The 24,192-nt window shown below is 46.9% G+C and overlaps 1 protein-coding gene across 1 annotated transcript; it reads left to right on the top strand.

Annotated features, from left to right (window-relative positions):
- The first annotated feature begins 3,128 nt into the window (after positions 1 to 3,128).
- On the top strand, positions 3,129 to 22,429 carry LOC115391635 (AMP deaminase 3-like). Its single transcript, XM_030095921.1, is given in 17 exon segments — positions 3,129 to 3,339; positions 5,462 to 5,526; positions 16,024 to 16,245; positions 16,326 to 16,479; positions 17,007 to 17,120; positions 17,122 to 17,173; positions 17,415 to 17,634; positions 17,713 to 17,842; positions 17,925 to 18,119; positions 18,508 to 18,639; positions 19,089 to 19,252; positions 19,442 to 19,568; positions 19,682 to 19,845; positions 20,032 to 20,152; positions 20,266 to 20,439; positions 20,515 to 20,625; positions 20,722 to 22,429. Coding segments are annotated over 15 exon segments (2,238 nt in total). The 5' UTR covers positions 3,129 to 3,339; positions 5,462 to 5,526; positions 16,024 to 16,045; the 3' UTR covers positions 20,902 to 22,429.
- Positions 22,430 to 24,192: the final 1,763 nt, after the last annotated feature.

Below are 24,192 nucleotides of genomic sequence, written 5' to 3'. Positions count from 1 at the left end.
TCGTGCATGTTTAGGGGGTCAAATTCGCGTTTAGTTGGTAGGTCAGTATAATAATGAAGAAGAAGAAGGAGAAACGAACGAATAACAATAGAGACCTTGCCCTACGGGCAAGGTGGCCTGCGGCCACCTTGCCCTCCGGGGCTCGGTCCCTAATAAAAAGAACATAAAAGGTATTTGGAAAGCATTGAATACTATAGTTAAGGATGGAAGAAAGCATAAGAATTACCATGAGTATTTTATGAAGGGCACCACCGAGATAGTGGATCCACAAACTATTGCTAACCGCTTTAATGAATTCTTTGTGGACGTTGGTCCAAATCTTGCAGAAATCATAAAATCTGATACGGATTCTGGAACATTTAAAAATTTAGTAGAACGCAATGTTGACTCTATGTTTCTTTTTGATGTTGAAGAAAATGAACTGGTCAATTTTGTACTGAAAAGCAAAAGCAAAAAATCTCAAGACTGTAATGGAATTGACATGGCAATTGTCAAAGATGTTATATTGAGCATTTCAAAACCTCTCACATACCTCTGCAACCTATCATTCAAATCTGGAACTTTCCCAAATTCAATGAAAATTGCAAAAGTTATACCACTGTACAAGAGTGGGGATAAACACCAATTTACAAATTATACGCCTGTCGCTCTATTATCACAATTTTCAAAGATTTTCGAAAAATTATTTGACAATAGACTGGAAAAATGTATAGATAAACACAGCCTCCTCACTAACAGCCAATACGGGTTTAGGAAAACTCGATCTACTTCCCTTGCAATAACTGAAGCAATGGAAGAAATCAGTAACGCAATGGACAATAAAAAATATGCAATTGGGCTGTTCATAGATCTCAAAAAAGCATTTGATACCATCAATCATCGGATTTTGGTTGATAAGCTGGAGAGGTATGGGATTAGGGGAGTGGCACTGGAATGGGTTAAAAATTATTTAAGCAATCGCAAGCAATTTGTCAATATGGGCAATACTACTTCAGATTGCTTAAACATAACCTGCGGTGTCCCCCAGGGGTCAGTGCTTGGCCCTAAACTGTTTATTCTATACATCAATGACATGTCTAAAGTTTCTTTGGTGCTGAAACTAGTGTTGTTTGCAGATGACACAAACATTTTTTGCTCAGATGAACATATAGACACGTTACTTGACAAGGTAACAGCTGAAATGCACCAACTGAAAGTATGGTTTGACTGTAACAAATTATCACTCAATTTAAGTAAGACTAAATATATGATTTTCAGTAACCGCAAAAAGATCACAAAGCAAACACTCATTATCGATCAGGAAATAATTGAAAAGGTTGATGAGTTTAAATTTTTGGGGGTGTTGATTGATAACAAATTGAACTGGAAGTCGCATATTAAATATGTTCAAACAAAAATATCTAAGAGTGTTGCAGTACTGAATAAAGTTAAATATGTACTTGATTATAAATCCCTACGTATGTTATATTGTGCACTAGTCCTACCGCACTTGTCCTATTGTTTAGAAATCTGGGGCAATAACTATACAAGCACAATTAAGCCACTTATTATTCTCCAAAAGAGAGCGATTCGGATAGTACACTGGGTAGGTTATTAAAGAGAGCATGCTAATGCTCTTTTTATAAAATCGCACTTCGTAAAATTAGAGGATTTGATAAATTATAATACAGCAATATTCATGTTCAAAGTTAAAAATAATTCTGTACCTGCAAATATCCAGAGATCTTTTTTTCAACAAGAGGAGGGCTATAAACTAAGGGGAAAATCGAATTTCAACACTCAGATGTTGCGAACCACGAGAAGAAGCTTTTGTTTGTCCATTTGTGGAGTGAGGCTGTGGAATAACTTGAATGAGGAACTTAAACACTGTAGATCCATTCAACATTTCAAAACAACTTAGAAAGCCAGTGTCTTCTCAGGATACGAGACTGAAACAAACATTTCTCAATAGACTGTGTTCCGGGAAGAAATTGTGATACTCATAAAAGTGGTTGTCTAAAACTGATATATGAAGTAATGTAACCACTGTTCATGAAGTGTATGTATGATCGGTGTATGCATATAATGATTGTAGTGAAAGGGGTGGGCCTCTATAAGGTTTCACTTCTAACCCACTCCTTTTCGAACAATTGTATGAAAATCTAATGTACAATTGTACATGTAACCTTGTGGTTTTTCTTTTCAGTTCTTATATATCCTTGTTTTGATGTTTTGATGTTCGAAAATAAACTTTATTATTAATAAATTAATAACCATGTAGAATCAGTGGGGGGGGGGGGGGGGGGGGGGAATAATCTACAAATAAAATTTTACTTATTAAATTAATTCAAATATTTGATAAAAGTAGGAACTTCAAGTCAAAACACAGAATGATTTTTTTCCTCGTCTCAGATAATTTATAGACACTAAAGCCAACAACAGTGGAGACTCGACCACAACAACAACAACTGTCATGTGTCAGTAACTGGTCATGTGACCTTGAGCTTCAGTTCCAGCTTGATGCTGGTCACATGAAGACTTACTGAGATGTCTCTCCTTGATGTCTGCAATGTGATGACTGGGTTTTCATCAGAGAACAGCACCGAGGCCCACTGGACCCTGGTCCATGCAGACCATGAGGACTGTGCCTGGTGGTGTGTTCAGGGACCCTGCAGGTGGTCTAGCTCTCAGACCACACTGATGGAAACAGTTTCTGATGGACTGATGGACACCTGGAGCTTCTGTCCTCCTTCATCTTCTGGTTCCACAGAGGTCTGTTCTTTAGAGAGGGACGTGGACAAAGTCCCCCCAGCGTGGAGGTCCGGTTGATCAGCTGTCCCTGTTCGGTGATGAGGACGACTGTTTAAACACCAATTCTAACTGCAGTGGGACATTTTTTGATCCGATCATGGTTCAGGTTTCTTTCTGAGACTGTGTAAAGCAGCATTCTTGTCCCACATGGATTTAGAAATCATACTGGATGACTGTGTGGCTGTAGGCGTGCCGGAGGAGAGCTGAGGGGTTGATACCTGAGCTCCCGGTGGAGCGGGTCCTCTGCATGCCTCAGGCGCCTCCTCTGCCGACACCTGACTGGATGACTGAATGAGGGCTCATTATCTGAGCGGAGGAATCTGGAGAGCCGGGGGCTCTCAGCGCGGCGCTGCCCTATAAGGAGCTGCTGCCGGCCGCTGAACTCTGCACGCATCTTAGACAAACAAGCCCAAGCTTCCTGTATCACACTCACACACAGCACTTCCTGAAAGTCCCGGAGTGTGTCAGAGCACTGCGAAGAGTGACCCGGCTGCTCGCACTCCCCGTCTGCACTCGCAGGAGCTTTTACTGCGTGTCAGCCTGAAAACAGTGAGTACGCGCTATTTCCTTCTTCTTCACCTTCAGCCTCTAAGTCTGTCTTCTGTCTGCTGTCCCCTCACTTTCCTTCTCCCTCCTCGAATTCATTCGGTTTCATCTGCTCAGTCAAGCTGCAGTTTGTCCATCAGACCCACACAGATGTAAGGTGAATATTTTCAAAAGTCTCAGTGTTTCACTTCTGATTGCAAAAGGAAGAAATAAAATGACCTCTGTGAGACCATTTTCTGAATAAAAAGAAGCAGGCTTCAGTTGCATTTTTAAGACATCAGAGGAGAGTTTCTACCTGTTCAGGCATGTTGAGGCAGCCTCGCTGTTCAAATGTGGGAATCCAGGGTTTGTGAAGCGACTGCGATCCTTCAGACGAGGCTGTGTCCTCCTCAATAGGTTTAGAAGAAACATCTTCTGCTGAGGAGTCTGCAGACTGGCAGGTGTGAGCGCCATGCAGCCACAGCATCCCAGCAAGCCGCCAGAGCACACTCTGAAGTGCGTCTCCGTCCTGCGTCCGTCCTGCAGGGAGCAGGGACAATCCTGAGACACGGCGGCAGAAACATCGTCTGAACTTCATCTCTGAAGCAAAAACTATTTACTGAGGTTCATTTTCAGCTTTAATCAGTCAAGGAGTCTCTTATATTTCCTAATCTGTTTCAAGAACAAATGCTGCAGCTAAATAAATTTATTTTCACTCTACTTGTAGAATATCAGGAAGTGTTTTATCGAAGGAGAAGATCATGACACTATTGTCTCTTCTTGGCATCGCAAAGTCGGCACCCACTGCTAGTACTATTAAATTTAATACAATGGAATGAAACTGGTCTCAAAACGTTTAGTTTCTGAATTTAAACACAGGATATATCATCTACGCTTCACTGACAACAAAACAAGACCGTTTATGGTCATAACCTCTTTTTTCCTCTTCCTTTCGTTTCTCTGCTTCACTGATGCTGAGATCTTGTTGGCATGTTGTGCTGTCGGTTTATATCAGTGCCCACACAAATACAAACAGGAAATTCCACATTCCCCAAAGCGCCACACCACAGTGCTGTTATCTGGAAGAGAGGGCAGTCACCAGGACCCGGACCAGGATCTGGACCTGGACCTGGACCTGGACCTGGACCACAGCTCGACACTGTGTCAGACCACTGAGCGTCCCAGTTTATTAATAACGGTTTGGACTGAGAGCGCCGTCTCGATGGCTCCAGAGGGAATCAGCAGAACCAAACAGCACTGACAGACACTTCCTTTCTGTTTGGTCCTTTTCTTAGGTGCTTTCAGCTCCTCATGCAGGAAGATCAGATATTCCCCTTCAGTCCAAACTCAGGCTCAAGGAACAGACGATCTGAAGAAGATTCTTTAAACCAACTGAATTAACAGTTGATTTAATCATTTTTAGGAATTTGAGATTCTTTAATCGTTCAAAATGTTTTCAGTATTTTTATACATTTTCAGTTATTTTTAATTGTTTTGACTATTTTATAATATTTTAACTGGTTTTATCCTTCACGTAATTTCTTCAGAGGTCCAGGTTTCAAGCCACGTTTGCACAAAGCCGGGTACATACAGAAAAAGATATTTCCCCTTTTCTTTACCCAAACCTGCATAAAAACTTGGAAAAGAGCTGTTATGAACAGGACTGACCTATAGGGGGCAGTGTAACGAGAAGCCTGAAGCCTTCTAGCTAGTCCCAATCCTGGAAAAAACAGGAAATGGCAGTAATTGCTTTCTGTTCCGTTAGAGATAATAGAGCGAGGGTTGTTTGTTTGGACTGAGAGAGCAGTGGGGCTCCTCCTAAATGTGAAACAAGTAAAAGACAAGAAAATATAGACTGGGAACGGTGTCGAAGTCTCAGGACATGGTTTCAGAACAGAACACAAAGGAGACTGTAAACAGCGGCCACACACGACCCTGATGACTCCTGTCTCTACTGACTCTGTCCTGCAAATTAAAAAACTGAGTTTTCAGATATAATCGATTTTAGTGACTTGCAGCTGCGTTTCTAAGTGAACGAACAGTCCAAATGCTTTGAAACGTCACTGATTTTGCTGTGAGTAAATGCCTCAGTGGTCTCAAGCTGCCATCCCACCTTCAGCTGATGATCCAGCTCTGCTTCTTTCAGATCCATCAGAATGAGCCGGAGGGGGTCCCTGTGCAAGCAGCAGTCCACGCCCTGCTTAGGGAGGGGTGAGTATCAGCCTCACAGCACAGCTGGAAACATCAGGAAATCTGCTGTCAATAGAGTCAGACATGCTCAAACCCCATGTCCTTCGATTTATTATTCATTTAGTTCCTTCAAGGGTTTTTCACGTTTCTCCATCTTCTGTCCAGTTCCTTCGCTCAGCCAAAGAACCGTAAACAGAAAAAATACAAAACACCGACCACACGCCATGTTATGTTAAAATACACATCTGAGGAGCTTTCATGATGTATATTATGCAACAGATCTTTCATAACTTCAATGAGATTGCTCCGTGCTGGGCTGCTGAGACTTTCTGAAGGCATTTTTACAAGCTGAGAACTCGGGATTGCAAATAAAATGTACAAAAGAGTGAAAACAGACATGAATGAAGGTCTGCCTTAAAGAGAATGGTTCGGTTTGTTTCATAATGGTGACAGAGACTGTGTGGACACCCCGTCACAGGCTGATTGTGGTTCATGCTGTTATTTTTCATTTAATTCTTCAGTTAAAATACTTTCTCTGAACCAAGAAACAGTTTTATGCTGTTTGTTTTCTGTTCATCAGAGGTTGAAAGTCTGGCTTTGGAACATGAGGCCTTCTGCTGGACGCATCCTTCGGTTCAGCTTTGCTTCAGAATGTGACTTCTATGAAATATTGTAGTTTTCCACTTGAATGAAAAATAATTGGTTGTTAGTATGACCCAAATGTCTTCAAATGATACATATGGTGTCCCGCAGGGTTCACTATTAGAGCCCCTGTTTTTTTCTCTCTATTTCCTTCCACTGGACACTATTCTCAGAGTTTTCCAGTCTGGGTTTACGTCAAACCTCAGCACCGAAACAGCTTTTACTGAAGTGCTGAATGAGATCTACATGAGCAGTGACACATCTCAAGTTTCAGCTTTAGTGCTGCGGTTACAAACCACCAAAACATATTGATCATCAGACCTGAGAAACGGTTGATCATTTCTGGGTCAAATCCTATTTGCAACATTGTGACTATTGTGTGATTAAGTAATTACCAATCTAAGTGAATGAAAATTACCTGTGGGGTTCCTCAAGGCTTCATCCTCAGACCTCTTTCATTTAACATATCCATCTCCGTCTGGCTCAGGTCATGAACATCATCAGAATAATGCAGGTGACACACAGCTCTATATATCATTGTCAGTGAATGCCCACAGCCTCTCAAAGCTGCTGAGTGAGAGCAGATATAAAAATAACCGGTGGATGTGCCAGAACTCCTAACAATTCAAACTGAGGTCATTGTTTTCACCTCTGAAAAAGAAAGATTAAAGGTCAGCACTCCTACTGACTCCATGTCACTCAGGACATCAACTCTAGCCAGAAATCTGGGTGGAATTATGGAGGAAGACCTGAAATTCAAGAACCACATTCAGGCATTAACAAAATCATATTTCTATCATCTGACAAATGTTGCAAGAATTAAAGGATTTCTGAGCGAACAACATTCAGAGAGACTTGGTCCTGATTTCAACATGCTGGGTTATTGTAACGGAGTGTTTACAGGCCTCAGTACAAAATAAAAATGCGTCAGACAGCTACAGCTCATCCACACAGAGGGTGGAGCGCACTTCAGCTGAGCTTCACTCTCTGGATTCTGGCTTCAGAGTCTGAAGATTCATGTCAATAAAACTTTGAATGGTCTCGGTTCTGAATACATCTCAGATTTACTGGTAGAATATGAAACATCCAGACCTCTGAGGTCCTCAGGAGGAGCTTTGTTCAGTGTTTCAGAGTCAGAAGAAACAAGGCGAATTCAAATGCCAAAAATCAATATGGGAACATTGCAAAATACACTGTTCTGTGTGTATTTTTATTAGCTTAATTTAAAAACGTTAGAAGTAATTTAAAAACGCTAAAAGTTAGAGCGAGCTTTGGTGAGTTTGAATTGCTTATTGTGTTGTTGTTGCTGTGTTTGGGGGTGGTTAAGTGCTTGCACTGCAGTTTTGGTTTCTGTCTGCCCAGTAGAGAGGTCGTTGACGCAGGTCACACCTTCTATTGTCTGGCTCCAGTGACATCAGACAGGGGCGGGTCAGCCGGGCGCGATCAGTCAAGTTGGAAACAGCTGTTGACTCCGTCAGGTACTTCACAGCACAGACTGCGCTTTGGCGTCAGCCCACAGAGGGTAAAGACCACAGAGGGTAAAGACCACAGAGGGTAAAGACCTGCGAGTCCACTGAGCAAGGACACCGGCTTCACTAAGGTCTGTCTGTCACAGTCTAACGCACAATGTGTTTCTTACGTATCCCAGTCATCGTCGGCAACCGGAAAAGACGCGTAGTCCTCCGCAAACGCAATCCACACAACCTGTCCGCTCTCTCTGGAAGTGGTCCCAGCCCACACTCAGTTACCTTCGGTCTCTGGAACTGTCAGTCCGCAGTTAATAAGACAGAATTCATCAGTTCTCTGATGAAACTCTCAGACATTCAGGTCCTAGCCCTGACTGAGACATGGATCCGCCCAGAAAACTCAGCTACACCAGCTGCACTCTCTGCGTCCGCTGCGCTAAGCCACGCCCCTCGCTCTACTGGCCGAGGAGGCGGTGCTGGCATTCTCATTCCAGACAACTGGTCCTTCTCCTCACTGTACCCGTCGAACAACAACACAACGTTTGAATATCATGCTTTAACGGTCACTACTCCCATCAAAGCATATATTCTGGTTGTGTGCCGCCCACCAGGGGGTAATCTGGATGATTTTGTCTCTGAAATGGACATGTTACTCTCTGACATCCCTGATGATGGCACACCACTGATTGTCATGGGAGACATGAACATTCACGTTGACAAACCTCAGGCACAGGACTTTTTGGCACTGATGGCTTCCTTTGCACTTGTACTGGCTCCGTCTCCTCCCACCCACAAAGCTGGCAAAATCCTTGACTTGGTGCTGACTCATAACTGCTCCATAGCAGAGGTGACAGTTACTCCACTACACTATCTGACCATTTCTTGGTCAAATTTGCAGCTGCCTTTCTGCCATTGCAGACACCGACACAGATGGTCTCCTTCCACAGAAACCTGAAGTCCCTCACAGCAGCTCAGCTGTCTGAGGAGGTGAGCTCTGTCCTGCCGGACTACTCTTACTTCTCATCGCTTCCTGTTAATGAGGCTACAGAAACACTCTGTTCCTCTCTGGCATCCTTTTTGGACAAACTCTGCCCCCGGGTGTCGAAACCAGCCAAGAAAAAACAACCAAGTCCATGGCTCTCAGAAGTTCTGAGAGAACAAAGAGCTGGACTCAGGGCAGCAGAAAGAAAGTGGCGTAAATCCCAAGAGCCCGCTGATTGGTCCTCATACAAACAGAAACTTGCTTCCTTTACCTCCCGCTTGCAGTCCGCAAAGAAAGCCTTTTATCAGAACAAGATCTGTGCAGCTTCTGATTCCAGAAAACTGTTTATGGCGTTCAACTCCCTGCTTTCTCCTCCAGCTGCTCAGCCGTCCACTGAGCTGACTCCTGATATGTTCGCCTCCTTTTTCACTGAAAAGGTGGCTGCAATCAGCAATCAGTTCTCTGAGCCTGACCGGCCCAGTCAGCTCAAACCCACTACTGCGCCTTCTCTCTGCTCGTTTGCTCCTCTGAGTGACGATGAGGTCTCCAGACTTCTTCTGAGCTCAAAACCGACAACATGTCCTTTTGATCCAACACCCACCAGCATCCTGCAGACCATCTTGCCCATAATCAAACCTGCAGTCACGCACATTGTCAATTCCTCCCTGGAAACCGGCATTTTTCCTGTTACTTTTAAACAAGCCCACGTCCCCCCCACTGCTAAAAAAGCCTCATCTCAACCCAGCCCAGGTTGAAAACTACAGGCCAGTCTCACGTCTACCATTCCTGTCGAAAATACTGGAGCGCTCAGTATTTAACCAAGTCTCTGAACACCTGCGGAACAACAACCTACTTGACCCTTTTCAGTCAGGCTTCAGATGCGACCACTCCACCGAGACTGCACTCCTTTCAGTCACAGAATCTCTGCGGCTGGCAAGAGCTGCCGGTCAGTCCTCTGTCCTCCTGCTGCTGGTCAGTCCTCTGTCCTCCAGCTGCTGGACTTGTCTGCTGCCTTTGACACCGTGAACCATCAAATCCTCCTCTCCTCACTCTCTGACCTTGGCATCTCAGGTTCCGTTCTGTTGTGGTTCAAGTCCTACCTCACAGGCAGATCTTTCAGAGTGTCATGGCAAGGGGAGGTGTCAAGGTCACATGGCCTATCAACAGGGATCCCTCAGGGGTCGGTGCTTGGCCCCTTACTCTTCTCTCTGTACACCACTTCACTTGGTGCAGTGATTCGCTCCCATGGCTTCTCCTACCACTGTATGCTGACGACACTCAGCTCTTCCTTTCTTTTCCACCTGACGACACGACAGTCTTAGCTCGAATATCAGCATGTCTGGCTGATATCTCCACCTGGATGAAGGAATGCCACCTTCAGCTAAATCTGTCCAAGACTGAACTCATGGTCTGTCCAGCTTGTCCATCTGTCCAGCCTCAGATCAATGTCCAACTTCACTCGAGCCTACTTGTGCCCACAAACTCAGCCAGAAACCTGGGTGTCATGATTGATGACCAGCTGACCTTTAAGGTTCACGTGGCCTCAGTTTCTCAGTCTTGTCGTTATGCCCTCTACAACATCAGGAAGATCAGACCCTTCCTGACCCAACAGGCCACACAGCTTCTGGTTCAGGCTCTCGTGATATCACGCATTGACTACTGCAACTCTCTTCTGGTGGGTCTCCCTGCATGTACAGTCAAACCTCTACAGATGACCCAGAATGCAGCAGGTCTGGTCTTCAACCAGCCCAAAAGAGCTCATGTCACTCCTCTTTTCATCTCCCTTCATTGGCTTCCAGTTGCAGCCAGGATCAAATTCAAATCTCTCCTCCTGGCTTACAAATCGCTTACAAGAACGGCTCCGGCCGACCTGGACTCCCTGATCCAGGTCTGCTCTCCTTCACGCCCTCTTCGCTCTGCATGTGAGAGATGTCTGGTGCTTCCAGCCCAGCACGACTCTAAGGCTGAATCCCATTTCACCCCTTAGCCCTTCCCCTTGGCCCTACCCCTCGTTTTGCGCGTTCACGTGGAGGGGTAGGAGTGTCCCAATTGTCATTATGACGGAGGGGTAGGGCCAAGAAAGAGGGCCAGTCACCCCTCCAAAAGGAGATTCTCGAGAGGCACACTCCAAACGGAGGGGTATCGGCCGATGGCGAGGGGCGCTTGTTCTTCAGCCTAGATCATGCCTGGCGGGCGGGGTTAATTCACTTCCGCATTGACTGGAGTGATCGTTTCCACACCCGCGCATTCCAGGCGCATTCCAAACACAACAGATAGACGATTATTTTCAATAAACTGGTTTCTTCAACACGGCCCGCCTGGAATGCGCGGGTGGGAAACGAGCGCCCCCGCCAATGCGGAAGTGAACTAACCCCACGGTCCAGGTGAACAAAACAAGCGCCCCTCGCCACCGGCGCCACTGGATGACAGATTTCTCAGAAAGCCTTCCAAGATCGGCAAGATGGCGGCGTCCGCAACGAAAGACGTTCATAAATGTCAGTATTTTGTCAATTAATAAAGTTTTAAAATGTAAGAAAAACATTCTTCTTCGGCCGATAATTGTCGCATCTGCCTACGTCATCAGCAGCGGCGACTACTGATGACGTACGCGATTGTCGAAGGGGTGTCCCAATTCGGAGGGGTTGACTTTCTCCCCTACCCCTTAGCACTCCGTTTCATAGGCGGAGGGCTAAGGGGAAGGGCCAAGGGGAAGGGCTAAGGGGTGAAATGGGATTCAGCCTAAATCTCCAGCCAGACTCTTCTCCTCTGTTGTTCCCAAATGGTGGAACGAACTTCCTAACTCGGTACGTTCCGCCGAGTCACTTTCTACTTTCAAGAGACAATTGAAGACTCAATTGTTCAGAGAACACCTAGGGTCTTAATCCGACCCCATGGTCGGGGAAGAATAGATCAGGTGTTCTAAAACCCAGCACTTATGTACCACTGACTAAGGGCCTCCACACACTACAGGATAATCGGGCCGAATTTTGCCCCGATCCTCTCCTCCCGATCGAGGCCGACAGGGTCCGATTGTCGGGAGTATGCAAATGAGTTTGGGTCCGATTTTCGTGTAGTGTGCGGTGTGTTCCGAGAGATTTTTTCCGGTCGGAGCCTCTCGGGAGGCGTCGGAAGGGGAGATCGGAGATAATGAACATGTTCAATATTTCCGATCGCAAATCCTGTAGTGTGTGGTGCGCTCCGAGAGGCGCCGATCAGCTCTGAGTAGAGCTGTCCACACCCTCGAAATAAAGCTCTTTGATTGGATGAACAGCTCCGTCTCACCAAGGTGCCGCTGATTAAAAACATCCACTCACAGCTGTCAGAGCTGGATGATGAATATATGTCTGTGAAATATATTCACTATATGACAGTGAAACAGAAAAGCCAGAGCTCTAAACTCAGCCGTGCAGAAAGTGATGGTTAATCCTGTCGCTCCTGGATGAACTGGATCCTCCATTCAGACCCAAACTCCGATCTAATATCTGCATCTCCGCCAGTCCTGCAATAATCCCAATGTTTTAATTAATCTCCGTTATTAACCATCACGGAAGAATGGGGAAGAAAAAATAATAATAAAAGAAAAAAAACTTTCCACTGATTCCGTGCCCTCAGAGACAGAGCGGACTATAATGAAACTTTCCTAATCAACGTATTTTTACTCTGATTTAAACTATCAAATCTGTGGACATAAAGAATGATTTAAGATATTTGATGATTTAAAAAAGATTTAAAAAAGTAGCTTTTATTTGACACGGTCTGCTAATAACTTTATTCTACTGCTGCACTCGGGACTCAAAAGTAAAAAAAAACAAAAAAAAAAAAACACAAACAGATTAGCTAATAAGCTGAATTATTATTAAATGTAAATTATAATAAAATGATCTGAAACTATGTTTCCCTCTTCTGTACTGGAACATTTAAATTTTCTAACAAGGTGCTGACAGTCCGTGCTCCGTGCGCACGGCGGGTGGGGGTCTGCACTGAAGGAGCGATACCAATGTGAATGAATGAACTGAGGGAACGAATGAGTTCTCCACTTATTATTGAAAGTGGAGATGAATGTAAAAACAGCAATGAAGGGAAACAGCACAAAGTCACGTCGGACGACGTGAGATTTGGAGGAGTGAGGAGCCGATTCTCGGCTGAAGAATCTGCTAGTGTGTGGTCTGCTCCGGAGTGACACCACATACTAGACGATCAGGAGAGGAAGATTGGTTACGATCTGTCCTCTGCTGTCTTGTAGTGTGTGGTGTCTGAATCGGGGAAGATTGAAAAAAATCCTGTAGTGTGTGGCCGGCTTAAGTTGACACACACACACAAAAAAAAAAAAAAAAAAAGGGGGGGGTATAGTGGCTCCTCTTCTGCAACTTGATGGCAGCTCCCTTGACCAATCGCACTTGAAGCAATTGAAGCATTTACTAAGGGTTTCTTTCTTTCTTATGTCTATATTCTTGCTTGTGTTGTACGTCGCTTTGGACAAAAGCGTCTGCTGAATGAAATTGTAGAATTGTAGAAAAACCCTTCACTAGTTATTCTCCTGCTTGGATTGTGTTTTAGTCTTCCGTTGTTGTTTGTTTCCTGATGTCTTGCCTTGTGTCTTTGATTGCATGTTTCTTTCTCTCACCTCCTTCCACTGTTCTGTTGATGGCAGCCATGTGCACAGCGCTGTGTTTTTGGCCATCCGTGTGTCAGAGTGCTTTATAAATGGGCATGGCTATTTGAAAACTGAGTAAAGTGACATGGAATTCAGCCAACAGCTTACTGAACACTGAGTGAGCTTTGTTCCGGTTAATTCTGCCAGATGAGATTAAATCAAAGGTTAGTTTCCTTCTTCTGCTCTGCTGATCTACCAGTAGATGTACTTCTCCAGCCTGTACACGTGTTTTTCAGCCGCGCACGTTGGCACATGTTCCCCTGTTTCTGTATCTGAGTTGAAGGAATTCCTACCGGAGCATGAAGGGCTCTGAGTAATGGCCTGTTAGCTATTCAGGTCCCTGAAAATCAGCCTTCTGTAAATGCAGTTAATGCACAAACCAATGAAACAGTCGCTGGACTGGCAGAAACCTGGATGTGAGTGTCCTCTGAGTTCTGATTCCTGGGATGGAGCTGAGATCCGGACATCTGCAGCGTTTCATGACCCCATTCCTGCTCCATCGCTGCGATAGCTGCTCTCGTGTTAGCAGCCAGTTGTGACATACCGGCTTAGATTTACAGGCCCCATTACTGTGACGCTCCCAGAGCCCTAAAATAGAGACAGAGGGATACTCAAGACAGCAACAACCGGCAGCTGCATTATACGCAGAGCCGGGACACATAAACAACAGGGCCAGGCTGCAGAGGGGCAGTCGCAGTGGAAGAGGCATCAGAACCCAGAGCTTTCTGCCGTGAGGCCCGACGGCGGTCCAGAGAGCGGAGCCCGAAGAGACAGGAACACTGAAACACTCCTCTCAACCGAGACAAACCCAGAGTCAAACATGGCCCAAGTCACCACCGAAGGTAAGACGGACGTAAAACCGTGACGGTGTGATGACAACTGAGTTATTTAAGTGGAACTTTTAATGAGCGCTGTCTGAGGTACAGCTGTATTAAATATGATTGACAACCCTCTGATTTATGATCAGCAAATGCAACAGCAACCGATGGTTATTTATGTCTCCCGTGAAGCTAAAAGTGAGCTGTGGCTCGTGAAATCATAAATCCGGGACCAATTCTGACAGTGCTGCACAACGGACAGGAGGCGAGAATTTTTATTTGAAGTGCTGATGGCCTGACCCGGCAGCGCCAGACTGCCCGTCATGTTTCTGCCGTGGGGGGGCGCGGAGCGATGTGGGTCAAGGTCGCCACAGAGGCGTCTCAGCTGCACGTGCAGGAGCTGCGACGGTGGTGATCTGAGAAGACTTGGTGTTCAGGAGGGATCGAGTATCGGGATGCAGCCCGGCCGCCGACCTCGGCCCGCTCACCACGGCTGCCCCATCACTTTTATTAGAGCCGGTGATGACAGGGTGATCAGAATAGACCGCCGCCGCAGACAACGTGCCGCTCGGCAACAGTTGTTCCCACATCAGGAGTGAAGACTCTGTTATCTTTCATCTGCTCTGATCACTGTATACCGAGCTCGCTGTGCAGTTTAAAAATAGCCTCTTGGCTCATGTGGTGGCTGTGGAAGAGAATCAGGTCAGTGCAAATAAACACGACTCGCTTTCCCAGCAAAACGTCCTGAGAGCCAAAACAACGACATGCGGCGATGATCTCGAGCACAAACATTCCCATCAGAGCCAAACTTCATAAATCAGCCCCACGTCGGGTATCAGCAGGAGCATCTCGGGATGGCTGGTCCAGTCGGTCCTTCAGACAGCGCTGGCTCGGGTCCCACCTTCACAGGCTGTCTGTGGACTCGGCTTGTGCGTACGTGACCTTTGTCCCACAGCATGAAACCTGAGTGGATCCTGTGATGGACTCACCTGTCCAGCTGAACCTGCCTTCGCCGTTAGCTGGATCGACCGGACTGCCAACTCAGTGTCTTTAAGTTCTGTTTCCGTCCTCCTGAAGGACAAACTGAACATCCTGAGTGTGTGTGAGTGTAAGCGCTCGAGTCGTCGCCCCTCCAGCTCGGAGGGCGAGACGTCGCACCTCATCCCGAGGTGTTGACCCTGGACGCAGTACAGTATGTCCTCCTGGGCCGGTGTGAAAATCCTTGCTGAGCTGGTTTTGTTCCAGAATAAGATCTCACATGTGGATGATCCCACACAAACATGTTTTTGTTTTGTTTTAACTGCTCGACCTTTCAGCCCCTCGAGCAGCCCAGACGTCACTCTTCTCATTGATGGAGGAAGCTGACCTTTGTGATAAGCCGGCAGTCTCCAGGTGAAACTGTCTGGAGATGCTAGGCTGACGGCTCTGCACTGTGAGGAAGTGAGTTTGGACACAGCGGCGTTTGGTGTGAACGGAGCAAACTGGAGCTGCTGATTCATTCACCGCCGATGATGAGTTTAAACCTTTGACCCCGTCACACAGGAAGACCGCTCGGATAAAGCACATAATCAGAAGCCTCGCTTCAACGATGGTGGCGCTGATCTAATCTGATGAGGGTGGAGGGTGGCGTTCCGTCACCGTGGGGTGGAGGGGTGTTTGTGGTCCCATTCCGAGGATTCCACGAAGTCTGACCCCAGTTCCCTGGAAAGCCGAGAGGTCGTCCAGGAGGAGCCGGGACACTGGTGAAATGTGTTTACTGAAGCTGGTGTGACGTGAAGCAGCAAACAGGGCAATGTGAGACCTGATTCCTGCTGGGAGCCGGGATGACGTGATGTTATTTCTTCTTTTACAGGCTGTCACATTCTACCGGGTCCATAGATTAAATTTCTGTTGCTTCTCTCTGGGATGAATCTTCAAATATCTGCCTTCATCAAATCTTTGTCTCCTCTTGCTCAGAAATGCCGCGACATTTCCCAGAATGTCGATGAGTGAAGTGGACGAGAAGGTGCGCCTGATAGCGGAGAAGGTGTACGCCTCCGCCCTGAAGGAGGAAGACACCAAGGACGCCATGGCGCTGTTCAGCGTGCGCGAGGACTGTCCCATCGGGCTGCACGAGGACCGCGAGAGGGCGCTGCAGAAGGAGATGGCCGAGCAGCAGTCCCAGGAGTCCGCCAAGAAGTGAGAAACCAGCGCTCCCTCCGAGAGGAGAGCCTTCACGTCTCAGAGCTGACGAATCCACTGCTTCCTCTGCCCTCCAGGAAGAAGAGCTTCATGCTGAAGCGCTCACAGTCCGTGTCCATGTCTGTGGACGGCTTTCCCTCCGCGCTCTCTCCACTGCCTGCCGACGGCGGCCTTCCGGAAACCGTCCCCGAGTTTCAGAGAGTCACCATCAGTGGAGATTACTGTGCAGGGGTAAAGATTTCAACCACACACACACACACACACACACACACACACACACACACACACACACACACACACACACACACACACACACACACACACACACACACACACACACACACACACACACTCAGGCACTACAGGTGTAGGCAGGTGGAGCGAGGTTTGGGTTTGGAAGTCAGTCTGTGGTTTGCACTCTCACCTCAAAACCAGAGGGTTGTGGGTTTGAATCTGGCCTAGTTGTAGTTTGCCTGTTTAAGTTTTAAGTTTAGAAAGTTAGATATGATCATTTTTTCTTTAAAAAAACAAAACAAAAAAACAGACTTTCTAAGAGCATCAAGCTGCTTGAGAATCAAATGTTTTGTATTTTTTTTTGTGCAACTTTGCATAAATTCAAAACTGCACAGTGTAATTTCACATTAATCTTCAGCCTTGTATGTTCTTCATGTGTTTCACTCTACAGCAGAGCTGATCCGCTGCAGTAACCTTGTGATTTATCAGTTTTTAACAGAAAAACCTCTTGATGTTGCTTTCAGATCACGGTGGAGGATTATGAGCAGGCAGCTAAAAGTCTGCTGAAGGCCCTCTTCATCCGAGAGAAGTACTCCAGGCTGGCGTACCACCGCTTCCCCAGGACCATCGCTCGCTTCCCTCCGCGATGCCGAGAATGAGAAGTGGCAGGAAGAGGACGAGGTCCTACCAGGTGAAGACCTGTTCAGTGTGCAGACAGGAGCCTCCTTTTGCTCCGTCCTTTCTCATCACATTGATTTTCAAACTGTGGTACGTGTCCCAGCAGTGGTACGCAAAGCTTGCCGATAAGAGTACCTAAACCTCCCGTAGAGCAGAGCACACTCACTGGAATCGGCGTTATCCAGACTGTGAAGTCTTGATTCTCAAACCGGGCTCCCTCACTCCCTGCATCTTTCCACCGCCGCTGTGTGCAGACATCAGCCCTTGTCCTCAGGAGGGGCAGGACCCGTACTCCATGGAGGGCATTCCTGAGGACCTGAACTACGAGCTGCAGATGAAGGACGGCATCGTGCACGTCTATGAGGATGCAGAAGCTCTGACACAGCAGCGGCCACACAGCCTGCCCTACCCCGACCTCGAGACCTTCGCCATCGACCTGAGTCACGTTCTGGCCATGATAGCTGACGGCCCCACGTGAGCACACGCCTTTTTATGAAACTTTTAAACTGAATTCTTAACCGTGGCTTGACGATGCATCTTGTGGCCTCGCAGGAAAACCTACTGTCACAGACGGCTCAACTTCCTGGCCTCCAAATTCTACCTTCATGAAATGCTGAACGAAATGGCCGAGTTGAAGGAGCTGAAGGGCGTTCCTCACCGAGACTTCTACAACGTTAGAAAGGTTGGATTAGAAAATGGAAACTCCCCGTATTGCCTTGTTCTCATGTGTGTCTTCATTCATCGCCTGTGTTTGTGTTGAACAGGTGGACACACACATCCACGCTGCAGCCTGTATGAACCAGAAACACCTCCTGAAGTTCATAAAGACCTCCTTCCAAACCGAGGCCGACCGCGTCATCCTGGAGAAAGGCGGTCGGAAAGTCACGCTGGGGGAGGTCTTCGAGAACCTGCACATGGACCCCTACGACCTGACCGTGGACTCACTGGACGTGCACGCCGTAAGAACACACACACACACACACACACACACACACACACACACACACACACACACCGTCTGACGACGTGCCGACAGTCAGTTCTAGAAGGAAAACCTTCCATCCATCAGGAACACAGAGCGGAGTCGAGACTTCGTGACGTTCAGACGATGGTCTGATTACATGATCTGTTTACATGGAGACACATTTCTGCCACACAGATACTGAGTGGTCCTCTACCAGACGGAGCTGACAGCTTTACATCAGAATGTTCTCTGTGCATACGTATTGCAAAAAGCGCAGAGTCATTGCTGACCTGAGAAGATTCTGGACTCGGAGAGATCTGCATGTACACACCTGACTGTGATGAACATGAGACGATTCCTCCTCTTCCTCTCTTGACTCTTAGGGAAGACAGACATTTCACCGCTTTGACAAGTTCAACTCCAAGTACAATCCAGTGGGAGCCAGCGAGCTGCGAGAGATCTACCTGAAGACGGACAACTACATCCAAGGAGAATACTTCGCACGTCTCATCAAGGTACTCGGCTGCAGAGCTGCTGAAATGACAGAAAATGTGGACGACGATGAATTAGAGAAATCATAAAGAGCTTATCTGAACGGCAGCTTAGGTTGTCCCAAAGTGCTTCTTTGTTGTTCAGCTTTCCTCGCTTTCAGGAAAGAGTAACTCTTTTATTTTTCTTAAATTTCTCTGGTGGTTCGTTTCAAACGGTGATAAAGTTATTCCAGTTCTGTCTCCGCTCTGTTAGCATGTGATAAATCAAGCATTTTCTTTGTATGAACAACTGAGTTTAGAAATTTCCATCTTGTTATCTCCATGTGACTTCTGAATGCTTCTGAGGTGAAACTAAACAAGTGAAGCTGTTATTGCAATCACATGTGTCAACAGACCGGTGGATGATTACCAACTGTCACTTCTGCTTTACTCAGAAAACCACACGATGGCAATGAGGTTTCTGTTTGTTTCAGGAAGTGGCCAAAGAGCTGGAGGAGAGTAAATACCAGCACGCCGAGCCTCGTCTGTCCATTTACGGCCGCTCCACCAGCGAGTGGGAGAGCTTGTCCTCCTGGTTCATCCGGCATAAGGTGCACTCACCCAACATGAGATGGATGATCCAAGTGCCCAGGATCTAGTAAGCAACTCACTGGAAACAAGAAGATGTAGTTCCTCCAAAGCATGATCAGGATGGTGAAAAGAAAGACTTGCTTCATGTTCATGAGTAAACCTTTGACTGGAGAATTGGTGAAGTAGTGACCTTCTAGACTTCCACTGTCTAAAAATGTGAATGTGGTGGCTTGACATGACCTGTTTCTCCCTGCAGTGACATCTTCAGGTCAAAGAAATTAGTGCCAAACTTCGCAAAGATGCTGGAGAACATTTTCCTTCCCCTGTTTGAGGCTACAGTGAACCCACAGAAGCACAAGAGCATCCACGTCTTCCTGAAATACGTGAGTGCTCAGTGAGCAGAACTATACAGCTCACGTTAAACCTTTAGCTTCCAGATCTGGTTCAAGAATACTGACAGAACTCCTGAAAAATCAAAGGTGTGTTTTCTCTGCAGGTGACCGGATTCGACAGCGTGGACGATGAGTCCAAACACAGCGACCATCTGTTCTCTTACAAAAGCCCAAAACCTGAAGCGTGGACCACCGACGACAACCCCCCCTACACCTACTACCTGTTCTACATGTACGCCAACATCATGGTGCTCAACAACCTGCGCAAGTGAGTCCTGGCTGCTGACAAACAGAGTAGACATCAAGAAAAACTCTTTAAAATCTGAAGCTGGAAATCCTCTGAAACAGTGAAGAGACTGACAAAATCATGAGAGAAGTTTGAAGCACATGCTGGTACACAGATTGTGGAGAACTTCATGGTGAGACGTGATTTTGCTGCCTTGCTTTTCCGCAGGGAGCGAGGCCTGAACACCTTCCAGTTTCGTCCCCACTGCGGCGAGGCCGGCTCCATCACCCACCTGGTGTCTGCTTTCCTCACGGCCGACAACATCTCCCACGGACTCAACCTCAAGAAGGTGCGGTCTCATCCACATGCCGGCTGGAGAGTCTCAGTCTTCACGTGATCACACGACAAGATGTGTAGAAACAGCCCGAAGTTCTGAATAGTCTCCATGTGTCCTCCCCTCAGAGTCCAGTGCTGCAGTACCTGTACTACCTGGCCCAGGTGCCCATCGCCATGTCTCCTCTGAGCAACAACAGCCTGTTCCTGCAGTACTCCAAGAACCCGCTGCGAGAGTTCCTGCAGAAAGGCCTGTGTGTGTCCCTGTCCACCGACGATCCCATGCAGTTCCACTACACCAAGGTGAGAAACACCCCAGACCTGGACCTTCATGATGCTTCCGGCCCGACCTCATGTATTCCTGTTTAAACCACTCAGGAGGCCCTGATGGAGGAGTACGCCATCGCAGCCCAGCTGTGGAAGCTCAGTACTTGTGATCTGTGTGAGATTGCCAGGAACAGCGTCCTGCAGAGCGGTCTGTCACACCAGGTACCGTCAGTTCACCTCAGTCTGCCGCTGCGCTCCATGAAGTCTGAGAACAGGAATTTGGACTTGAGGGATCTTCTCCATTTGTCCCGTCCACAGGAGAAGAAACACTTCATCGGAGCCAACTACCTTCAAGATGGACCAGAGGGCAACGACATCCGGCGGACCAACGTGGCACAGATCCGCATGGCGTACCGTCACGAGACTCTACGCAACGAACTCAGTTTTCTGGTGGACGCTGTGAAAACGGAGTTCAACCAGAGCGGAGCCAGTAACTGAGAAGCAGAAACCTCACTGGGCCCCCCGGCCACATGAGGCACTACAGGCCCCCTATGGAGGCCCTTTCGGCCCCCTATGGAGGCCCTGTAGGTCCCTCTATGGAGGCTCTGCAGCCCCCCATGGACGCTCAGCCTTTCTGTGGACTTCTCAGTGGAGGCTGTCTTGCCCCTCAGTGGAGACCCTGCAGGCCCTTCTGTGGAAGTCCTGTGGGCCCCTCTGTAGAACCTCTGTCAGCCCCCCCATGGAGACCCTGCAGCCCCCCTATGGAGACTCTGTTGACCCCTCAGTGGAGGCTCTATTGCCCCACTGTAGAGGCCCTGAATGTCCCTCTATGGACACCCTGTAGGCCCCTCTTTTCGAGCTCTGCAGGCCCCTTGTGGAGGCTCTACTGCCCCTCTGTGGGCATTAGGCCTCTGGAGGCCCGTCTTCACAAAATTCTATGGAAAGAAAGGATTTTTATAATTTTTGTCTTTCAGACAAAGGCTGAAGGCGACAGGTTTGACGCTCTGCAGGAGACAGTTTGATAGTTTCACCAAAATGTTTCAGTGCAGCGTCTCTCTGAAAGTCAGCCTAAAGTAACAGTAATAATTTTAAAAAAAGAAGCTAAAATAGCTGGGGAAGGTAAGTCCTCCGTCAGTGGATGAGCTGTGTTCTATTTTTCAGGTTTAATAGTTACATTATGTTTGATGAAAAGTTTTCAGACTTCTGGGTTTTTTCTACATTTTTATCAGGTTTTTTTTTTCATTCTGATTTATTTCGGTGTTGTTTCAGGCTGATGGTGCTGTTGTTCTGCTGTGTCCTATACAAACTTGACTTTCAGACTGTCGTACATAAGAACTTTTATCGTTTTATTTTACTAAACTGGGTGTTCATTCAACAGCCTTAAAAAGAAAGATGACTGATCTATTGAAAAAAAGTAGAGTAAATATAATTAATCCAAATAAATGAAGAATAAAATGTGTTTCCTAAAGCGTGGCCCACGACACACTTGTCTTTATCTCACAAGCCAACTGCCCCACTGATTGTACTGAAGTTGGGCTGAGGTAGAATTAAGCAAGTTCATGAAAAACTTTCAATATTCAATTGTCTAGATAAATTTAGTTTCACTGAAAATAATTTGGAGATATTTTTGATATAAAATTCTCTTTTAAACATATGTGCTTTTCGATGTAGAATATGGTTTCACATTGGGGGGCGTGTCTCGCAATAACCTCTACAGACGACGTTTGAGTGTGAACCAGACTTTACTTGATTTTCTACCTGGTGTATTTTATATGATAACTGCATGTTTTAATTACATCAACATGCAGCAGTGATGTGAAGAATTCAGTTTCTCGGAAATTCATTTTGGTACCATGTTGTGTTTTTTGGTTTTCTTGTGTGATATTCCTGTTTTCTAAAAAATGTCTGCAGCAGCAATTTCCTAAAGATGACCTGCTGTTATTAAAACACTCCTGTTCGAATGAGGCCTCAAGTTCGACGTGTGTATTCAGACAACAACTAATAAAATGTTTTTTACATCTTCTCACTGGGCTTTTTGTTTTGTTCGTTTACCTTTTCATAGCAGAAAATAAAAGCTGCAGCAAGAAAGATTTTCTTCCAACAACTTTTTTTCTGGTTCAAGGAAGAGAAGAGTCATTTATCACAGCTCTTACTTGCTATATATATCAGATGGAGAGGGACGATTTCTCATCTTCACCCTAAAGCAAAAGCAAACCGTATCTTTTCCCTCGATTCAGCCCTTCTAATGTATTTACCATCGGGATTGAGCCGCTAGCATTATAGCACTGTGGTGACGTCAATAAATGAGGAATAAAGAGGCATGATTCAGAGAATAAGTTATCCCTGTATACTGATGACATGCTCTTGTACTTGTCTGATCCTTCAAATAGGCTAACAATTATCTTGAATTAGTAGAGGAATTTTGGAAAATATCACGATACAAATTCAATCTACATGTGTATGAAATCATGCCAGTGATACATTCAAAGGCGTCTATACAAAATTCAATTCCTTTATCAATATTAAACCTTGTTCCTGTAATGGCAGTTGGGCTAAAGGGATGAGTGAATTGCAGAAACTCCCTGACAGAACTGAAGTTTTTAAAAATACTTTTGCTATTAAAGTATATCATAGACCATTTTCCCTTTCAGTTAATGCTGTTTTCATACTGTTCAAATGTGAAATATTCAGTTTTAAACAATGTATGAAAGAAAGTTGTTGTCTGTGTCTTTAATTTTCTTTGGTGCAGTCAAGAGTCAGTCCATAAACATTAAATCATTAGGGGATGGGTAACACATTCGTTCAAAGACATTTTTAAAGCCAATTAGTCACCATTATAAACTCAATTTAAAGAGGATTTGAAGCGTTGGTGTCCATTACCTCTTTCATAGGAAGGGAGAATTTCCATACGCATTTCACCGCATGATCCCAGGAGCTATGTTGCCGGGGGGCTTTATGCCCCCTAGTAGGGTCTCCCATGGCAAACAGGTCCTGGGTGACGGGCCAGACTGAGAGCAGTTCAAAACCCCCTATGATTAGAAAAAGAACAAAGGTCGTTACGTCGCCCGGTATGGCGCAGCCGGGGCCCCACCCTGGAGCCAGGCCTGGGGTTGGGGCTCGTAAGCGAGCACCTGGTGGCCGGGTCTTTGCCCACGGGGCCCGGCCGGGCTCAGCCCGAAGGGACGACGTGGGCCTGACCTCCGGTGGGCTCACCACCCACCGAGGGAACCGTAGGGGCCGGGTGCAGTGTGGATTGGGTGGCAGCCGACGGCAGGGTGCCCAGCGACCCGATCCCCGGACACAGAGACTGGCTCTAGGGACATGGAATGTCACCTCATTGGCGGGGAAGGAGCCTGAGCTTGTGAGGGAGGTTGAGAGGTACCGGCTAGATATAGTCGGGCTCACCTCCACACATAGCCTGGGCTCTGGAACCCAACCTCTCGAGAAGGGCTGGACTCTCCACTTTTCTGGCGTTGCCCGCGGTGAGAGGCGGCGGGCCGGTGTGGGTTTGCTTATAGCCCCACAGCTCAGCCGCCATGTGTTGGAGTTCACCCCAGTGAACGAGAGGGTTGCATCCCTGCGCCTTCGGGTCGGGGATAGGTGCCTCACTGTTGTCTCGGCTTACGGGCCGAACAGCAGTGTAGAGTACCCGGCCTTCTTGGAGTCCCTGGGAGGGGTGCTGGACAGTGCTCCGACTGGGGACTCCATTGTTCTACTGGGGGACTTCAACGCCCACGGGGGCAGTGACAGTGAGACCTGGAAGGGGGTGATTGGATCGCACGGCCTCCC

The sequence above is a fragment of the Salarias fasciatus genome, chromosome 7 (genome assembly GCF_902148845.1).
Source record: "Salarias fasciatus chromosome 7, fSalaFa1.1, whole genome shotgun sequence".
In the NCBI taxonomy this organism is placed as follows: Eukaryota; Metazoa; Chordata; class Actinopteri; order Blenniiformes; family Blenniidae; genus Salarias; species Salarias fasciatus.
The sequence above is the reverse complement of the archived record's forward strand: the minus strand, read 5'-3'. Positions and strand labels throughout refer to the sequence as shown.